Source organism: Marmota flaviventris, chromosome 2 (genome assembly GCF_047511675.1).
Source record: "Marmota flaviventris isolate mMarFla1 chromosome 2, mMarFla1.hap1, whole genome shotgun sequence".
Taxonomy (NCBI): domain Eukaryota; kingdom Metazoa; phylum Chordata; class Mammalia; order Rodentia; family Sciuridae; genus Marmota; species Marmota flaviventris.
The window spans coordinates 63,954,826-63,972,476 of NC_092499.1; the positions used below are offsets into that span (position 1 = coordinate 63,954,826).

At 49.3% G+C, this 17,651-nt stretch overlaps 1 protein-coding gene across 1 annotated transcript in view; it reads right to left on the reverse strand.

The window, feature by feature from the left end:
* Window positions 1–17,651, reverse strand: part of Galnt16 (polypeptide N-acetylgalactosaminyltransferase 16) — an 89,985-nt gene that overhangs the window by 27,675 nt on the left and 44,659 nt on the right. Inside the window, exons 2-5 of the mRNA XM_071607929.1 lie at window positions 6,054–6,211; window positions 2,704–2,802; window positions 1,727–1,794; window positions 778–843 (exon numbers count right to left, since the gene is read on the reverse strand). Of these exons, the coding sequence (XP_071464030.1) occupies window positions 778–843; window positions 1,727–1,794; window positions 2,704–2,802; window positions 6,054–6,211 (391 nt within the window). The remainder of the gene's footprint in view (window positions 1–777; window positions 844–1,726; window positions 1,795–2,703; window positions 2,803–6,053; window positions 6,212–17,651) is intronic.

Consider the following 17,651-nt stretch of genomic DNA (forward strand, 5'->3'; position numbering starts at 1 on the left):
CTGGGGTTAGAATCCTGGATCCTCCATTCATCACCCTGGGCAAATTACAGAACCACCTGAAACCTCAGCTTCCCTGTCTAAAACATGGGGACAACAGGGCATTATGAGGATGGGATGTTGACAGCATAGGCTCCATGAAGGCCTGGCATGGGTGAGCACCACACACGTATGCATCCCGCGCCTGCACCACTCCCAAGCCAGGCATGCCCTCCTCTGCTCCCTTCCTGGGTCTCACAGGCCCAACACCCTCCTCAGGCCACCCCTGCACAGAAGCCTCTTGCTTTCCCACCTCCACATTATCCGACTATAACCAGCCTGTGTGGTGGTGATTTCTGACTCTTGGCCACACACTAACCCCTCGAAGGGCCTGGACCATGCTTTGTACTTCTCATGTGTCCCCTGAGGGCTGAGCACGATGCTATGCTGTCACTGGTGTTCCCAAACACCTCTGGATTCAAGGTGAGTTCACAGCTACTTTATCCTCCCTTCAGTTTTCTCAAAGCCCCTTCCATTCTATCCTTACAGCCTCCTTCCAAGGCAGAAAGAGCGCCATCACTGCCCTGCTTCTCAGAAGGAACAATGGAAGCATCCAGAAGGATGGCAAGGTGCCTAGGTTGTGCTGTGACAGGGCTGACTGGCGATAGAAGGAGGGTCCTCTGCAGACCCTGGTCCCAGCTGTCAGGAAGGGAGCAGGACCACACTGGCTTGGATGACATGGTACCCAGAGGGAGCTCACCAAGTCAGGTCCATGGTGGGACCTGAGGTCCAAGCACTCACCTTCCCGCCGGTCGTTTCGCAGGCACTTGACCTTGGGGATCCTAGTCAGGAGCACGCAATCTTCAGCTGAGGTGGAGGGAAGGAAGGCAGGTTCATTCAGATATGGGCATCAGACCACAGTGGTTAGGCTGCCCTGGGGGCCATCCCATTCCAGTTGGGGAAAGGGGTGGGATAGGGAACGATGGAGGGCCATGGTCATCACTACTGACCAAAGGACTGTCCTGTCCCTAGACCCAGACAGGAATGCCTGAACCTATGACATCAGTTCAACCCCACCCCAGGAAGTGCCAGAGAGCACCAGCAATGGGCAATGGCCCAGCTCTCAAATCTACTCTTTTTTGCAGTACTGGGATTTGAACCCAGGAGGTTGTGTGGTTGTTGTTGTTGTTTATATTGTTTTTACCACTGATCTACATCTCTAGCTTTTTTTTTTTTTTTGGTGCTTGGGATTTGAACACAGGGCCTCATGCATGCCAGGCAAGCACTTTACCACTGAACCACATCCCCAGTCCCAGCCTTTTCATTTTGAAGCAGGGTCTTGCTAATTTGCAGAGGCTGTCCTTGAATTTGCAATCCTCCTGCCTCAGCCTCCTGAGTGACTGGGATTACAGTTGTGTGCCACCATGCCTGTCCTTGGTCCAATTCTCATAGACCTAGAAAGAAGGGGCACTCTTCTGCATGTTGGCTTAGAATTATGAAGAATGCTATTTATATTGTTTCCATTGTTTGAAACATGTCATGTCACTGGGGTCCCATCCAAAGCAGCAACACTTTCCCCCTCTTTTGGCACCAGGGCTGGGAGGGCTCCTAGAAAGACCAAGGATCTCAGGTGTTGGCAAAGAGATCAGTGTGCCAGGCCAGGCCAGGCCTAAGAGAGCTTGCCTGGGCATCCTGGGGGAACGGGCGGGGTGGGGTGTGGATCGGTGCAGACAGGAAGGTGTATACTCACGGTCTGAACTGAAGTCATCCACTAAGATGATCTCCTGGATCAAGTTGGCAGGAGTTCGGTTCAGGACACTGGAGCAGCAATGGGGACAGAGACAGAGTCTGAATTTGGGGCGACCTCCTATTTATACCTCCCAATGCATGGGGTTCTCCCACCACCCAGCTCTAGGACCTGCACATCGGTCATGGGCAACTGCTTGCTAACTCCCTGGGCTCCTGGAAGAGCTCTCTGAACTTTTCTAAGGACCTGGTTGGCACTATTGCCTGGGCCCTCAGGGAACTGCTCTCGTCTGGGGGACTGCATTCATGGGGTCGTCAGGGCAGGAGCTACTTGAGCTGCCTGAGGCTCACCAAACCACCCTGGGAGCCCAGCTGGATGGAGCTGCCTGTTTGGAAGGCTGGCAAGACTCCTGCTGGCCCCAAGGTCATTCTCAAGGAGCTCCTGCACCCCTGCCCTTCCTCTGTCCCTCTTCTGCCCCCCTTGTCTGGGAAGGGACACCCAAGTTTCTTTAATCCATGGAATACCACTGAGCACTCCTTTCTGAATCCCATTCTTGTCTAAGTTCATTGAGGAAATGGGTCGAGAGCGGATTGAACTTGACGGTAAGACCAGGTTTAGGAGGACAGAGGGACACCTTTCTCTGATTCACCAACAGGGACCTATGGGGCTTGCCCCCCCACACACACACCTCTGGAGGCCTCTGTTCATCCCTGCCTCCCTCTGCTCCCACCCCCTGCATTTCTGCCCTCACCCTGGACACCTGACCTTGTCTTCGACTCCTTGTTAGACTCCTGGGATCTCTCTGACCCCCGTACACACTAGCCCCAGCTTCCTGGAAGGACAGGATTCATCCTCCCAGTGCTCACTGGTCTTCACATGGTCTCATCTCAATCTCAACGTCCTGCCCGGCCAGAGGCACCGCAGACCCCCGAGGCTTTGGGGGAACAGCACCAAGAAATGCAGGCGGTGGCTGGCCTTACCTCTTCACCGTGCGCAGGAGTGTGGAGCGGGCCTCATTGTGAAAGGTGATGATGATGCTGGTGGCTGGCAGGTCTAAGGAGTAGGACACCGAGGGGCAACTGAAAATGGAGCAGGGAGGTCAGAGGCCAGCCATGGGGACATCCTCAGGCAGCCTCCATGTTTCTCTTTGTCCACTCTGTGCCCCTTACAATACTTCTGTGAGGCAGGGAAGGCAAGCCGGAAGCCAGGACACAGGCTCCCTGCCCATCCAGGCCATGCTCTAGCCCACACTGGCCCAACCCCCAGATGCCACCTAGCCTGGGGTCCTAGGAGGGAAGCAGCAAATTGGGGGCATCTCCAGGCCTGGAAGCTCCTAACCAAAGTCTGTTGGGAGGACTCCCTGCTGTTCAGGCCCCCCCACACACACACACATTAGGCTCCAGGGCACTGCCTAGAGTCAAACAAAAAAACTGTCCCTGCAGATGGGGCAGTCTGGTGACACAACATAGGGGTACAGGATAAAATGGAAAACCACCTCCCTTTTGTCTTCTGGTCCCCTGCGGCTTCTTCCTTCCCACCTCAGGACATGTGGGAGGATCTGGGGAGGAATCACTCCCACTTGCCTAATGAGCATCCCTGTTCTGCCTGCGCATAGCACTGTGGGAGACACCAGGCAGGGGGCAGGCACCAGTGGCTCCAGGGGAAACCAGCCTCAGAGAGGACAAGAGCATCTCTGGCCACCCTGCTTCTACCCAGCTCTGCCATCCACAGACACACATTTTTGGACCACTGGCTCCCCGTCCTCAGGAAGGGGAGTTAGAAATCACCCTTCCTGCCAGCCTTCCCCCCTGGTGTTTATGCAGGCTCCTGGGCAGGCGGGAAGGCGACTGCCACCGCGGGTTTTCATAAGCGATCTTTATTACAATCGCTGTCTGACTATTCCAGCAGTGACTATTTTTTCATTACAGAATTCATCCCACGGATAGCAGCTTCCAGCCTGAATTCCCAGGCCCATTTCCTGCCCTGCAGAGCAGCCGGTCAGCCAAGCAGGAGTCCCACTAGCCTGGGTACCCATGGGAAAAATCCTTCAAGGCTCTAAAATAATTCTCCTTGAGAAAGATGTGAGGCAGCCATGGGGGAGGGACTTTCTCTCTGTCCCTGAGAAGTCATGCTTCCCAAGTGCTTGCTCCCAAATGCCTGCAGACTGGGGGACAGGAGTGGACATGGCTAGCTGAGAAGGGGCATGAGGGCACCCAGCCTCCTGGCACTGACTTCCAGGGCCCCATTCTCTGTCCTTGTTCCCTGGTCATTAGGTGCCTCGGAAGGAGGAAATCTGGTAGCAATGCCTTTCTCTCCCTGAAGGGGGCACACCTACCCACATTCTATCTGGAGGGTGGACTTGAACTCCCACCACCCCTTGTATTCCTCTGAGATGTAGATCAGTGAGGATGGTACCCAGCTCCAGGGAGCCAGGACTAGCCAGATGGTTTGTCCCCTGTCCCTGCTTTGTCTGGCTGGTGGGATTTTCTCTGGAATCCTAGTGGATCTGTCTTGTGACAGTTTGGAGTCCAGTGGAAGCTGCCCCACAGCACAGGGGCTCCATCACGGGAGGCACAGTCCAGCCTCTGCTCACTCTATACACACACACACACACACACTTGCACACATGTGCATATGCACACATATACACCCTGATCCACCTCAGCTTTCAGAGAGGCCCTGGGGCAGCATATGGCACCTCACCAGTTCACCACTGCCTTGGATGTAAAGAGTCTTATTTTACAATGTTCATAGCCTTAATAAAGCCAATTCCTCGTTTTTTTTTTTGTTTGTTTGTTTGTTTGTTTTTTGGTCAAGACTGGTGATTGAACCCAGGACCGGTTTACCACTGAGCTACATATCCAGTCCTTTTAAAATATAATTTATTTTGAAACAGTATCTCACTAAGTTGATAAGGTTGGCCTCAAACCTGCAATCCTCTTGCCTCAGCCTCCCAACTCACTGGGATTACAGGCATGAGTTATCTTGCCTAGCAGGCAATTCTTCCAATTTCTCAGTTAACATCTGAGAAGGTTGAGGGTGTGAATGAGCAAAGAGGGTGTGCAGAGATGATTCAGGCCAGCCCTCAAGTCACAGATTTGGGACAGCAGATCCTCCCAGCTGTAGGGACTAGGTCAGCCATGGCTAGGGCTCCTATAAAAGACCAAGAGGAGCTTCTTGCTAACCTCATCTGCAGTGCAGGTAGTCAGGAGGGAGGACTGCCCCAGGGATGACTGAGATAGGACTCCTGAGGCCTGGATGTGGCCATCAGACCTGAGTCGGGGACCTTGCCTAGTAGCAGGATTATTGACTTATTTGGTAGCATGAGGGGAAGCTGACAGTGCTGGGGTGATAGGACAGGAGGGCCAGGGCCCCTCAGCCCTGCATTCATCTCACCGTGCACAGGCTGGAGAGCCTCCAGACCTCAGGCATGCCTCCAAGAGTGACCAGGAAGGTTCGAGAACCAGTCCCCCTGCACCGTCATCTCTCATGCGTCCTTTGTGTTATGGAGTAGCTATTTCCAGAGTCACTCTCATCTACCCTCAAACTGGGGCCAGACAGAGGCCCATCCCATCTCTGGGTACAGAGCTGGGTCCAATGCAGCTCCTGTTTGTCACTCAAAGCTGTGGGTGGGTGGTGGATCAGCAACAGTAACCTGGTGGCTCTGTCAAATGTCTGCATGGAGCACAGAGAAGGGCCTGGAATTAGCTGGAGTTGGTGAGGAACCTTCCCAGAGGAGAGGACCTTGAGCCAAGACTTGAAGGATCTAGGTGGGGTGGGGGAGGCGCGTTCAGGCAGAGGAAGCCTCATGGTGAAAATGGGGAAGGGAGGAAAGAGGAGCATAGGATTTCAGGAACACTGAGTGCTGGGTGAGAGGGTGACTGGGAAGCGCTTCTGGCTGTTGCTGAGGAGGTGGGGCAGGCGGGCAGGAGGAAGAGAAGGGCTGTGGGGGGGACGGTCAGAGCACTCCGCTGTTTGCATGGAGCAGGGCTGGAGGCCCCATTTCAGCTGCCTGCTCACCTGTCTCCCAAGCCTCCCTGTGGTCCCCTGGCATGTCACTCTTGCTGGAATGCCAGATGAGATGCTGAGGGGCCTCCCTGGTCCCAGCTGGGGGGTTTCCATGACCTTCACTGACCCCGAGTAGGCCAACAGAATATGGGAGGCAGCAATGTAGCTGGGGTGTGGGTTTTTCAGTGTCTAAATCACTAGACTGAGATTGAGGGAATCTTCCTCATTTCTTAAGTGTACATAAATGAAAAAAAAAAAAAAAGCTGAACAATATTGGTCCTTTCTCAGCCTTTCTTTTTGGTCCACACAATGGAGGCCATACCTGTAATGGCGAGTGTCCCGGATGGGCCTGTCTGGGCTCAGCTTGTCACTCTCCAGCTGGTTGAAGGCGTGCTGCCTGTAGGGGTCCTCTCCGGCCTTCAGCTGCTTGGCTGACAAGTATGCCTTCTCATCAAAGCCTTTTGAGGGTGTTCCTGTCACCTGAGACGAAGGTCAGCATCAGAGGGGGTACAGGCAGGAGAGTTCCACCATGTGCTGGGTGCTTAATATATTGTCCAGGTGTTAGATAACTGTTTTACCTTATTTGTACCCTGGTTCTCCCCCATTGTACAGATGAGGAAACTGAGGCCAAAGAGACTTTTTAAAAAAGTGCCCCAGATAAGAGCTACTGAGTCATAGGTCTGGATTCAAACAGGTCATTCTGAATTTAAAACTCACACTCTCAACCAAAGCTCTCTGGAGAGGATAGGTCTTGGAGGACACCAGCCTCCCAAGACAAGGTATCCTAAGAGTATTAGAAATCAGAGTGGAGATTGCTAAGCACATTTCATATTGACCCTCTCCTGGGATTAAGGTGGGCCTTCAAACTCCAGGACTTGGACACCTTACTGGGCTCGGCACAGAGGAGGTGCTCCATCCTTCAAACTCCAGGACTTGGACAAGCTGTTGCAGACGGAACTGCCCATAAAGACAAGCAAGCCCCCACAGGCTAATGCCAGAGCCACCAGAACTCAATGGACGACGCAGCTGCTCTGGGACTTTTGCTAGCTACTGAAGTGGTTCCACATCAGATCCACTGGGTCACTGGCAGTAAGTGCTGGGGAATGATGGATGACAGATGCCACAGCCCAGCTTCTCCCTCCTTAGCCACACCCTGCTCTGTGCTTCCAGAGTCCCCAGTGAGAGACACTGGGGAAAGACACACAGAGATGAATGGCTGGATGAATGCATCCTGACACCTTACTACTGGAACCAAACTTCTGGCCAGATATTCCCCATGAAACCTCACCAACTGTGAGTGCATTCCAACTCCACCTCTTCTTCCCAATCAGCAGCCCTGGGCAGGAGCTCTGGGCCCCTGAGGAAGCCGGAAGAACAGTTAGAATCTTCCATTCACAGAACCCTAGCCTAAAGGAATGGTCCAGCAAGGCGGCTGGACCTGTTGCACATGGGACCCCTGAGTGGAGAGATTCCCTTTTAGAAGGAGGCAGCTCAGAGTCCTCATGTCCCTCTAGAGTCTCACCCCCACCCTAGCAATTTTCTTGGCCAGGAAATGCTAAAGGTCTGGGGAGCTCCAACCTCCTAAACTGGGGCCCTCTGCAGGTTTGTCGTTGTTTTAAAAAATATTTTTATTTATATTTTTTAGTTGTAACTGGACACACTGCCTTTATTTTATTTATTTATTTTTATGTGGTGCTGAGGATCGAACCCAGTGTCTCACACGTGCTAGGCGAGTGCTCTACCGCTGAGCCACAACCCCAGCCCTGGGGATGTCATTTTTTTCAGTCGGCCTCCTGTTAGGACAGCCTATAGGGAGCTTTCTGAGAGGAGATCTTGTGTCCCATGGGCCTGGCCCCATGCTAGCCACAAACGCTCATGGTGTGTGTGTTCAGAGGGTGACACAGATGCAGATGTCATCCTGTAATATTCTGAGTTGGTGTCATGCCAGGAACTGAGCAGATGGGGCAGAGCTCCCCCCCCCCCCCCCCGCCCCAGGGTCTCAAAATCCATTTCAGGAAAGACAGAAGGGAGGGAGGGAGAGAGGGAGAGGAATGTTCTGGCTTCAGCCTTGGATTGCTCGAAGAATCCAAGCTGTCCAACTCAGTGAGAAAGGAGGGTGTTCCTTTGTGTCCCTCCCACCTGGGACAATAATGGCACTAGTGCTGTCCCTACCCTTCCTCCCAAATCTGGGTCAGGAGAATGGAAAGAAGCCTCCATCTAATGGCTGAGGAGCTAAAATTAAAGAAAAATAGCAGAGGGGTGAGTTTTTTAGCTCTGAAAGGGAGCATATATCTCTTCATTATCTTACAAGTCGACTGTGGGAAATAACCATGTTTATTTATTTAGGACTTACAGCCACTCTGTGGGTTCAGAAAACCTCTGAATACTCATCCCATACTCACTACTGCCCAATGAACATTGGTGGAGAGTCACCCATCCCCAGGTGTGGGCACCCTCCTGCACGCATTCATTTGGATCACCTGAATTCATTCATTCATTCATTCATTCATTCATTCATTCAGGAATGATGAGTTCACTCCCTCTGTCACTCATTCATTCAGCAAAGCTCTGTAAAGCACCACCTATGCACCAGAAAGTGGGAGGAAGACTTCTAGGTCTGTCCCCTGCCTGCCCCCCTCACACACCTCGCTTACAACTTCCTTGGGCCACAGAGAATGTTGTGGAAGAACGTCTGCTCAGGCTCCGGCTCTCTAGAGAAGGCCCTGTCTAATGGAGTTAGACAACCTCACAGGTGCCATCAGGAAAAGTCTGTGGCTCCCTCTTGCAGCCCCAGATCCCTGGAGTGGCCTCCTCCAGGTGGACCAGGTCTGTGGCGAGGCACTTCCGCTGTGAGACAACTTATAAAGGACGGTGCCATGGAAACACCAGGCCCACTGCCTTCTAGAGGTCCCAGCTCTTCTTCCATGGTGACCCAGCAACCGCTTGAATTTGGAGCTAAAATATCAGTTGGCCCTGAGTCAGCAAAGAGAAGGATAGACTGAGGATGGGTGGGATGTGGCTCGTGGAAAATGCCATGCAGGACTCTCACTTCCTCCCTCCTCAGCCCCTCCCCAGCCTTGTCCAATCATCACCCAGGGCCCTTGACCTCTGATGTCTAAGTGCCAGTTCACATACCTGGACCCTAACTCAGGCTCCCTCAGGTGGTTGAACTGCTTTTGCTTTCAATCCCCTTCTTTGATCTTTTAGGACTTGAGTGTCCCATGGAAGCTTCTAACTCAGTATCTCAAAGTCCCCACTTATCCCCAGGCAGCTGCTTCTGTAGTCTTGGTTACAGAGACAGCACAAATCAAGGTCATCCTTGATGTCCTCTCCATGATCTGCAGCCTGACTCAGGCCTCTGCCCTGGGTATTAGCAGGTGGTAGGTATTCCATGGATATATCACTATCATTAACCAACAAATATTTATTGGAAATCCACTATGTGCAGGCATTGTGCCAGAGGCTGGAATACAGAAATAAAAAGCAGGGTGGCCCCTGGAAGAGGAGCCTAGGAATCTGGCCCATCCATGCCAAGCATGGCCATAGAGGGTCAGGAAGAAATCCCCACCTCAAGCTTAGAGCACAGGAGCTACAGATTTGACCCCAGAACCTCACCTCACCCCTCACCCCACCCCTGCCAGCAGGGGTAGTGACCTGTGAATGCTGTTTTCCTTCTGCCCCCTTCTAAAAGGGAATGGAGAGCTACTATCTCATATTTCCATTCAAGTTGCCAAACATGGTGGGGGTGAGGGAGTAAATGTGTCATCTGGCCCTGGGGTGCAGGACCATTAGGAGCCATAGCTGGACCAGGTAGAGACTGGAGATGCTGGGCGTGGAGTCCTTTCTGGAGTGGCTGAGATACTGTGGCTGTTGGTGGAATCCCATGTCAGGCTGGGGCATCTGAGACATGCGCTGACAGTGCTCTCTCCTCTTACTTTTGCTAGAAGGTGAGTTGTTCATCTGTGAGTCCCTAGCACCTGGTACATAGTAGGTAACTTAGCAGGTGCTTCCTGAACAAAGGAATGACTGGATGAATAAATGAATGAATATCTAAATATCCCTGCTCCCAAATTACTATATCAGAAAGAAACCAACAGCAAACAAACGAGATCCTCCAAAACATCGCATGCCCTTCAGTGACCTCGCCTCAGAGAATACTAACCCTGGACTCACAGCGGCCCATGTGACAGGGTGTCCTGTCACTGTGCAGGAGTCACTCTGCTCTAGCCACACGGGTCTCCTTACTGTTCTTTGAGCCTTCCAGGTACCCACTCCATAGCCCTCTGGTTCTTTCTGCCTTCCTTCTGGAAGGTTCTTCTCCCAGATGTCTGCATGGTTTACTTTCTTCACCTCCTGCAATGCCCTGCTTCAAACACTGCCTTCTCTGTGAGCCTCCCCAACCACTTGAGCTCCACCCGATCTCTGCCTCCACTGCTTCATTTTTCCTTATGGTACTTGTCTTCATCTGATATGCTGTTTGTATTTTACTTATTCATTTATATATTCATTTTTTAAATTGAGTTTTTAAAAATAAATGACAGCAGAGTGCATTACAATTCTTATTACACATATACAGCACAATTTTTCATATCTCTGGTTGTATATAAAGTATGTTCACACCAATTCGTGTCTTCATACATGTACTTTGGTTGCTGCAAGAGTATACTATACGTGTCACCAGAATAGGGACTGTCTGCTTTTATAATACTGGATTCCAAAGCCCATGACAATGTCTTGGTGACCACAGATCCTTGAAGACAATGGCAAGTGAACGATTGAGTGATGAGTGATTGTGACCCTGCCCCACCCCCCCACATCTGACCAAATACAACTCTGGTGGCTCAAGCAGGTGACAGGGTAGGTTTTGCCTGCCTTAGGGAACTTCCTCTCCACTCACATGCTCCTGGCAAAGCTGTCATTTACTGCCCCCGATCCATCAACACCCCAAGCACTACCACCGGAGTGAGCACCAGACTGGGGCCAGACAATCTTATCACTGGGACTCTAGACACAGCCATTGGTTCAGGAATGATCATTAGATTCAATCTGGGCCAATCAAAATCTTCCCTGAGGCTTTTCTATATGATGAGCTCTTTTCATCAACTCTGCTGAGCTTGGGAAATGAGGATCTTCTTGTCCTTCACATGGAGAAATCTTGTCTGGAGAATGAAATCAAGAAGAAACAATGAGAACCAAGAATTGGAAAGAGTGAGCTCTGATAATATTGTATAGGTCCTTAGAGTCGAGTTCTCTCTCTCTCTCTCAGCCTCTCCATCTCCCCAACTATCCACCTACCTATTTAAATCAATTTTTCCTCCTTTTTCTCTTTCTCCCTCCCTCCCTCCCTCTGTTTTTTTCTCCTTATAAAATTAGTTTGAATTGGATGTTCTGCTCCAGTAACCAAAAGCTCAGAGATATTAGTTCTGTAGTCTTTTTAACAAATAGAAAACCATTCTCCAAAAGTGAAATCACAAAACTCAGCAAATGAGCACTGATGGCAATGACAATGACCCAGTATAGGTAGAGCCATCCACCCTCAGCTGTCTGGCTGGTCTCTGGATTTGGCCCACATTGGAGTCCAGGGCAGGGTGGGACATTCCCAGTGTTCCCTGTAGGCAGGGCTGTGTTCAGGCCTTGGGGTGGGGGTTCCATCTGGACCCTGCTGAAGAGCTCCCGTGTTGCCATGGTGAGGAGTGAGAGCTGGGAGCTGGTGAGTGACAGCCCCATGAGCCTCCCACATCCTTCCAGCCCCCTACAGAGAGTTCTTGGCTGAAGTTTAGGCTGTGACTCCCTCCCCAGGCTTTGTCCTTTAAGGGAGTGCCAAATCCAGCACTTCCACATCCAATAAGGTCAATCACATCTGAAATTGTTTAAGTTGAAATAATGACTGTGCTCTATAAAATGGGAAGAATTACTTCTCATCTTGGAGAGGTTTTTTTTTTTTTTTTTCCAGTCTATCATTTTGATTAAACTTTTGAGACTAGCTTCAGTTTTGTTTTTTTTTTTCCCTGCTAGATTTGCTTATTGCTTCTTGGCCTGCTAAATTTAGGAAACAAATAGCAAAAGGGGAAGGTTTAAAATAAGAAAGGAAAATATTTTCCATGTCGTTTTCGTCAAGAACAGTTCGGCCCCAATTCCCAAGCCTTGTAAACTTTCTCTTAAAACATACACATACTGCTAAATTTTAGATTTAAACAACTCCAACTCCTTTTAAATAATTGCTGCCCAATTTCCTTTTACTGCCAGTAAAACAGGTACCTGCTGGGTTTGCCTTTCACTAAATTTCAATGAAACTGCAAATAAAAAGGCTTTGGTCCTACTTTACGGATGGCTCCTGACTTTTTTTCTGAACCTGCTATAAACCAAAAACACCTGGTGGACGAAATGTGCTTCCCAGCCACTCCTCCCTCCCCTGGGAGCAAAATCTCATCTGATGCTATGTCCCAAGCTGAAAGCCTGCCATTCATTACAAGAACTTGGAAGCTGAGCACATGATTCAAGTTCTCTGAGCTCAAGGTCTCAGGCTCTCCCAAATGAAAAGCCAGGTCCCCAGGGCCTTCCTGGGACCTACCAGTGCTCTCATCCAACTAACAAGATGTTGTGGTAGCAAAGAGCCAAGATCTTCAGGTTGGACATAGGTTGAGTAGGGTGTCAAGGGTCTTTGAGGGGCCTGCCCTACATGTGTTCCCGTATTCCATTCTCCATTGCCTCAGAAGCAGCAATTATAATAGCAATAAATCTGGGCTCTGAAATCTGATGGCCTTGGTGTGGAATGCCAGTTCTTACCACTCTCTGACCTTGGGGTTATTTGCCCTTTCTGATATAGATAGAATATATATATATCTCACTTGGCACGGGCCTGACACATACACTGTAATCTTTATTATTAATTGTTATTGCCTTGCCTGTGTTTTTATCAATGGTTCTTAGCCTGGGCTGCACCTTCGAAGTACCTGGAAAGATTTTTAAAATTCTGATGTTCAGGCCATACTGTAGATCAATTCAATCAGAGTCCCTGGGGGAGGCAGGGAGATAAGCATCAGGGGTTCTGAACAATCTCCAGGTAATTCCAGTGTGATACCACGGCCAAGAGCAGATGCATGATGGAGCTGTTGGAATCACAGAATCTTAAAGGGACCTCCAAGGCTATCTCCTCAGACCCTCCTTTCCAGCGAGCCTCTCCATGAGTTTGGTTTTTGGCCTCTGTTTGTTCTGTTCTGGGGCTTCAACATCAGCAGAACCAACTGCAACTCAGCTTGAGCCTAGTTACTATGGAAACCCTCTGCCTTGCAGCACTTCTGTCCCATAGGCCTGGGAGGCTCCAGTTCAATTGCATATCAAGGGGTTGCTTGGGGACACCACCAAGTGCCTCCAGTTAGGTTTCCCACCAAATGATAATATCACTCCTCCAGGAGTGGCTCTATACAACTAGTGGTCTCACCTAGAAAGGGTTCTTGAGGTCTTATAAGTACTGGTAGTACTAGTGGTCTCACCAAGATAATTGGGGGAGACCCACTGCCCATTTCTTTAGGAATCCAACCCAACCAGCGTCCTCTATCCAAGGTTGGGTCAAGGCATCAAGCCCCTATTCTGGACAGTCTCTACTTAGATCCAACAGGTCCAAGGGGCTTCCCAGGTCTCTGTTTCTCACCGTGGCCTAGCCCATTCTGCTGGGAATGGAGGAATTCTGAGGAGTTCCCAGAAATCTTTTGCAAGAGCTCATTTTCCACCTGCATATCAGTTTTTCAGCTTGGGTAGGGCATGTCCAGATCTGTGAAGGATACCAGAGTCCCAGCTTATCTTCAAGCTACTGTGGCTGAAGTCCAGGGGAAGAGGCAAATTGGGGCCATACTGACTGTTCATTGAGGGTCTACTGCACACTAGGTGCTATGATAGGTGCTTATTTCCATTTCCAAATACTTCTATAAAATAGGTGTTCTTAATCATACTTTATGGAAGAGAAAACTGAGGCCCAAAGATGTGTAGTAACATGCCCAAGGTCACACAGCAACTGAGTGACTGGGCTGGAACTGGAATGGAGGCTGTCTGGCCACAGAGCCTAGCACAAAGCCTTCTCTGTGCCTTCAGACTGCAGCCCGGCCCAAGTGTGCCTGGTACTCCTTTCCAATTCTGAGTTCCTTAGCTTTACGACAGGCCAGCTTCTGGTGCCCAGTGCCAACCCAAGCCCTGACAAGTGAGGTTGGAGGCCGGCTCCCTCCTTGGCTCAGGGATCAGAGATCAGTTCATGGCTCCGATGAGCTCTTGCTCAATGCTGTCACCTCTTGGCCTGCACACAGGCTTGGAAACACGGTTCTGCTTAAGTGGCTCAAAAGAACATGGGAAAAAGGAAAAATACAAGAGTTTGTGTTACTCAAACCAAACCAGTACGCAACCAGACTTTGCTGGATCAGCCTGGGCCCTCCTGGTTCTTCACAACTAGGGACACCTTCAGGGTCCTTAATGGCCCTCACCACAGGTACATCAAAGAAGGGGCAAGGCCAATTCCTGTTTAGGGTCTTTTTCTGCCCAGTCATAATGATTCCCCAAATATCGGGGCCGCGCTCTATGAGAGAGGAGGTGAGAAGAAAGAACTGCTGAGACAGGGCAACCTCGGGGCTACCCAGACCTCAACAAATATCCCTTTATCCAATGTTTGGTGCAGGTCAGCGAAGGCCAAGGTCCGCATGCTATCATTGCACATTGGGTATCTCACTGTCAGAAGCTATTGAACTTGGACTTGCCAGGCATTATCTGGAAAAATAAATACAACAATGGGTCATGTAATACACGGAACATGCAGCATGACTGCTGCAAGGTTGGTGACAGGTTAGGACCAGCTAAGCAAGGTTCAGATTCAACCCCCTAAAACTCAGCAAGGCCCTGGTCACCAGCCAGTCATCTCAACTTATAACCTTTTTCATACAAAGAGCTAAATCAGAAGAGAGGCTGATGTGGCACAGTATAGACATCGTGGGGCAAATCCAGAAATACACTGCCTGTGGTTTGTGACTAATCATTAAACGGTGAGGTTATACTTCTCCAAAAATGTCCACCCAAAGGAAAGAGTATAACAGAAACAGACTTTTAAAAAAATTTTTTTAGTTGTCAATGAACCTTTATTTTATTTATTTTTATGTGGTGCTGAGAATTGAACCCAGTGCCTCACACATGCCAGGCAAGCACTCTACCACTGAGCCACAAACCCAGCCCCAAAAGCAGACTTTTTGTTTGTTTTAAATATTTTCTTTAGTGGTAGATGGACACAATACATTTATTTATTTGTTTATTTTTATTTGATGCTAAGGATTGAACCCAGTGCCTCACACATGCTAGGTAAGTGCTCTAACACTGAGCCACCAACCCCAGCCCAAAAGCAGACTTTTTGAATCAGATGAAGCATCAAGAGAAAAGGGAGAGGGGAAGAACTTGGGGAAAAGCAGCTCCCCTTGTGGGATTCCCTTTGGGTGTCTGCTTGGTCTGTGGCCTAAATTTATGTTGAAACTCAGTCCCCTTTGCAGTGGTATTACAAGGTGAGGCCTTTGGGGAAGTGATGAAGCCCTGTGAATGGATTAATGTCCTTATAAAAGAAACTTCAGAAAGAGTTTGCCCCTTTTTGCCCCTCCACCTCCAGCCATGTGGGGGACAGGGCACTCATGCTCTGGCAGGGGCAGCAACAGGCGCCATCTTGGAAGCAGAGAGAGCTGCTCTCATGACATACCAAACTGCCAGTGCCTTGATCTTGGACTTCCCAGCCTTCAGAGCTGTGGGAATTAGCTTCTATTGTTTATCAGCTACTCGGTCTAGGCTATTCTGTTTTAGCAGCCACAGACAGACTAAGACAGGGGCCACTGCTAGTGCAGGTACGACCCGTCCCTTCAAGAGGACCATGCTCCTGGACTGGCCCCTCCCCATCCCTGTAGCCCAGCATTTTATCTAGTTTCAATATACAAAGTGGCCGTAAAATCTGGGAATAGGGATAATACACACATATTTTAACTCTTTTGATTATGTTTGGGACATACTAAACGTGCAGTTTTATTCCATGAGAGATCAAAGGCATAAATGTTCACGGGTGCACCCATGCGGGAATGGATGAACATACAGCGCTCTTTGCCGTTTTGCACAGGCACCGAAGCAAACATTGTTCGTGAGCAACAACACATGCCACGTATTGTAACATAATCTAAATAAAGTGCTTTTTATATGTGTTTATCCCTGTTTTCCTTGAGGGCCACCCACCCTGTAGTTAAACAGATCTGGAAAGGGAAGACTTGGCTTCTTCTTAAAAAAGACTCAGGGATGCAAAGATGTAGATTCTCTTTGACATAATATACAAATTCGATGCAATCCCGATCGAATGACAGCTATGTGGGAGGGGAGGTTCAGCTGGAAGAGTTTAACCATGAGAGAACAATCAGTGGAAATCTGAAAGCAATTAAAGATTGGGAAATAGACCCGCCAGATATTAAGGCGTAATATAATATTACAGATTTTATATAGCAGAATTTCTATGGCAGATACAAGACCAAATAAATCAATGGGAGAAAATAGGTCAGAAACAGACCCAAATACATATGGACATTTGATGCCAAATGAGCTATAGCTGCATTTCAAATGGCCCTGCGGAGGGAGGGGGGCGGTGCTACTCAGTGACTGATGTTGGGAAAAGTGACTGGACAATGTGGAATGAACAAGGCTGAACTCACTTCTTAAACCAGAATCAATTCCAGGTGGTTCAAAAATTTAAATTTGAAAAAGGAAACAAGAAGTACAAGGAAAAATTCATTTTTGTTTTTGTTTTCCAGTCTTGGACATAAAGACTAAATGCCATAAAAGAAACACTATATAAGAGCTAACACTTTTGCTGGGAACGGTGCTGAGGGCCATTGCTAAGTAAGAATGACGCATGGCATGACCCAGGTCATTTGCAGTGACACTGCATGTAAGGTGACCTTGCTCAAGGACCAGGGCGGATCCGGGTTTAGGGCGGATCGGGTTTAGGGCGTTCCTGGTTTAGGACAATCGGGGTTTAGGGCAGTTCCAGGTTTAAGGTGTACCCTGCTGGGAATAGGGTGTATCCTGCTGCCTCAGACGCGCCTGCTCCTTGAGTTCCCATTGAGTTCTCGCAGGATTCAGAGAGTATTTGGGATTTCGCCCAGAACGTGAATTGGGCGGAGAACGTGGATCCCCCCAGAACGTGTGTAGAGTGCCGGTGTGAGTTTGGGAATAAAGAATTGCTGTTTGAATCTACAAAGCTGTGAGTGGCCCGTGATTTTGTGCCCAGCCAGACTGCAGCATTTGGTGGCCTGTACGCGGAACGTCTGAAACTTGGAGGTAAGTGAAATTGCTCGCCCCTGAGGGAAGGCGAGAGAATGAGTGACCATTTCAAAAAACAATGTGTTCTTGTTCTGATTTATTTTGTTTTTGTTTCAAGCTGCCTATCCCTAGAAATTTCTCAGGCAAACTGGGAAAAATGGTTGGCTAAAGGTTTGAAGTTTGTCGGCCCTGAGGAAGAGAAAATTGATACAACGATTTTTTATTCCATTTTTGTTTCATTCAGTTTCGGTTTTGTTTTGTGTTATCTTATTGGGTTGCGTTATCTTTATAGTAGATTAGAAGTTAGTAAAAAACAAATGGAAAAGGTGTTAAGTAAATTGTTAGAGGTTCAGACCATGGAGAAAGACATTTTAGATCAAGCAAAAGAGAAGGTCTCTCGAGCTAGTCAGACAGGGGAAGAAAATTTAAAGGAAAAGGGGTTATTAGGAAAAAGGCCACAACAGGAGGCTGTTACTAACTCCGTTTTATCACCAGAGGGCGTAATTCAACCAACAGCCCCACCTATGGAGACAGCTGAGTGGCCCTCAAACGCCGTAGTTGATAAATGGGATCCTGAGACAGGACCTCAAAGATTAGCATGCCC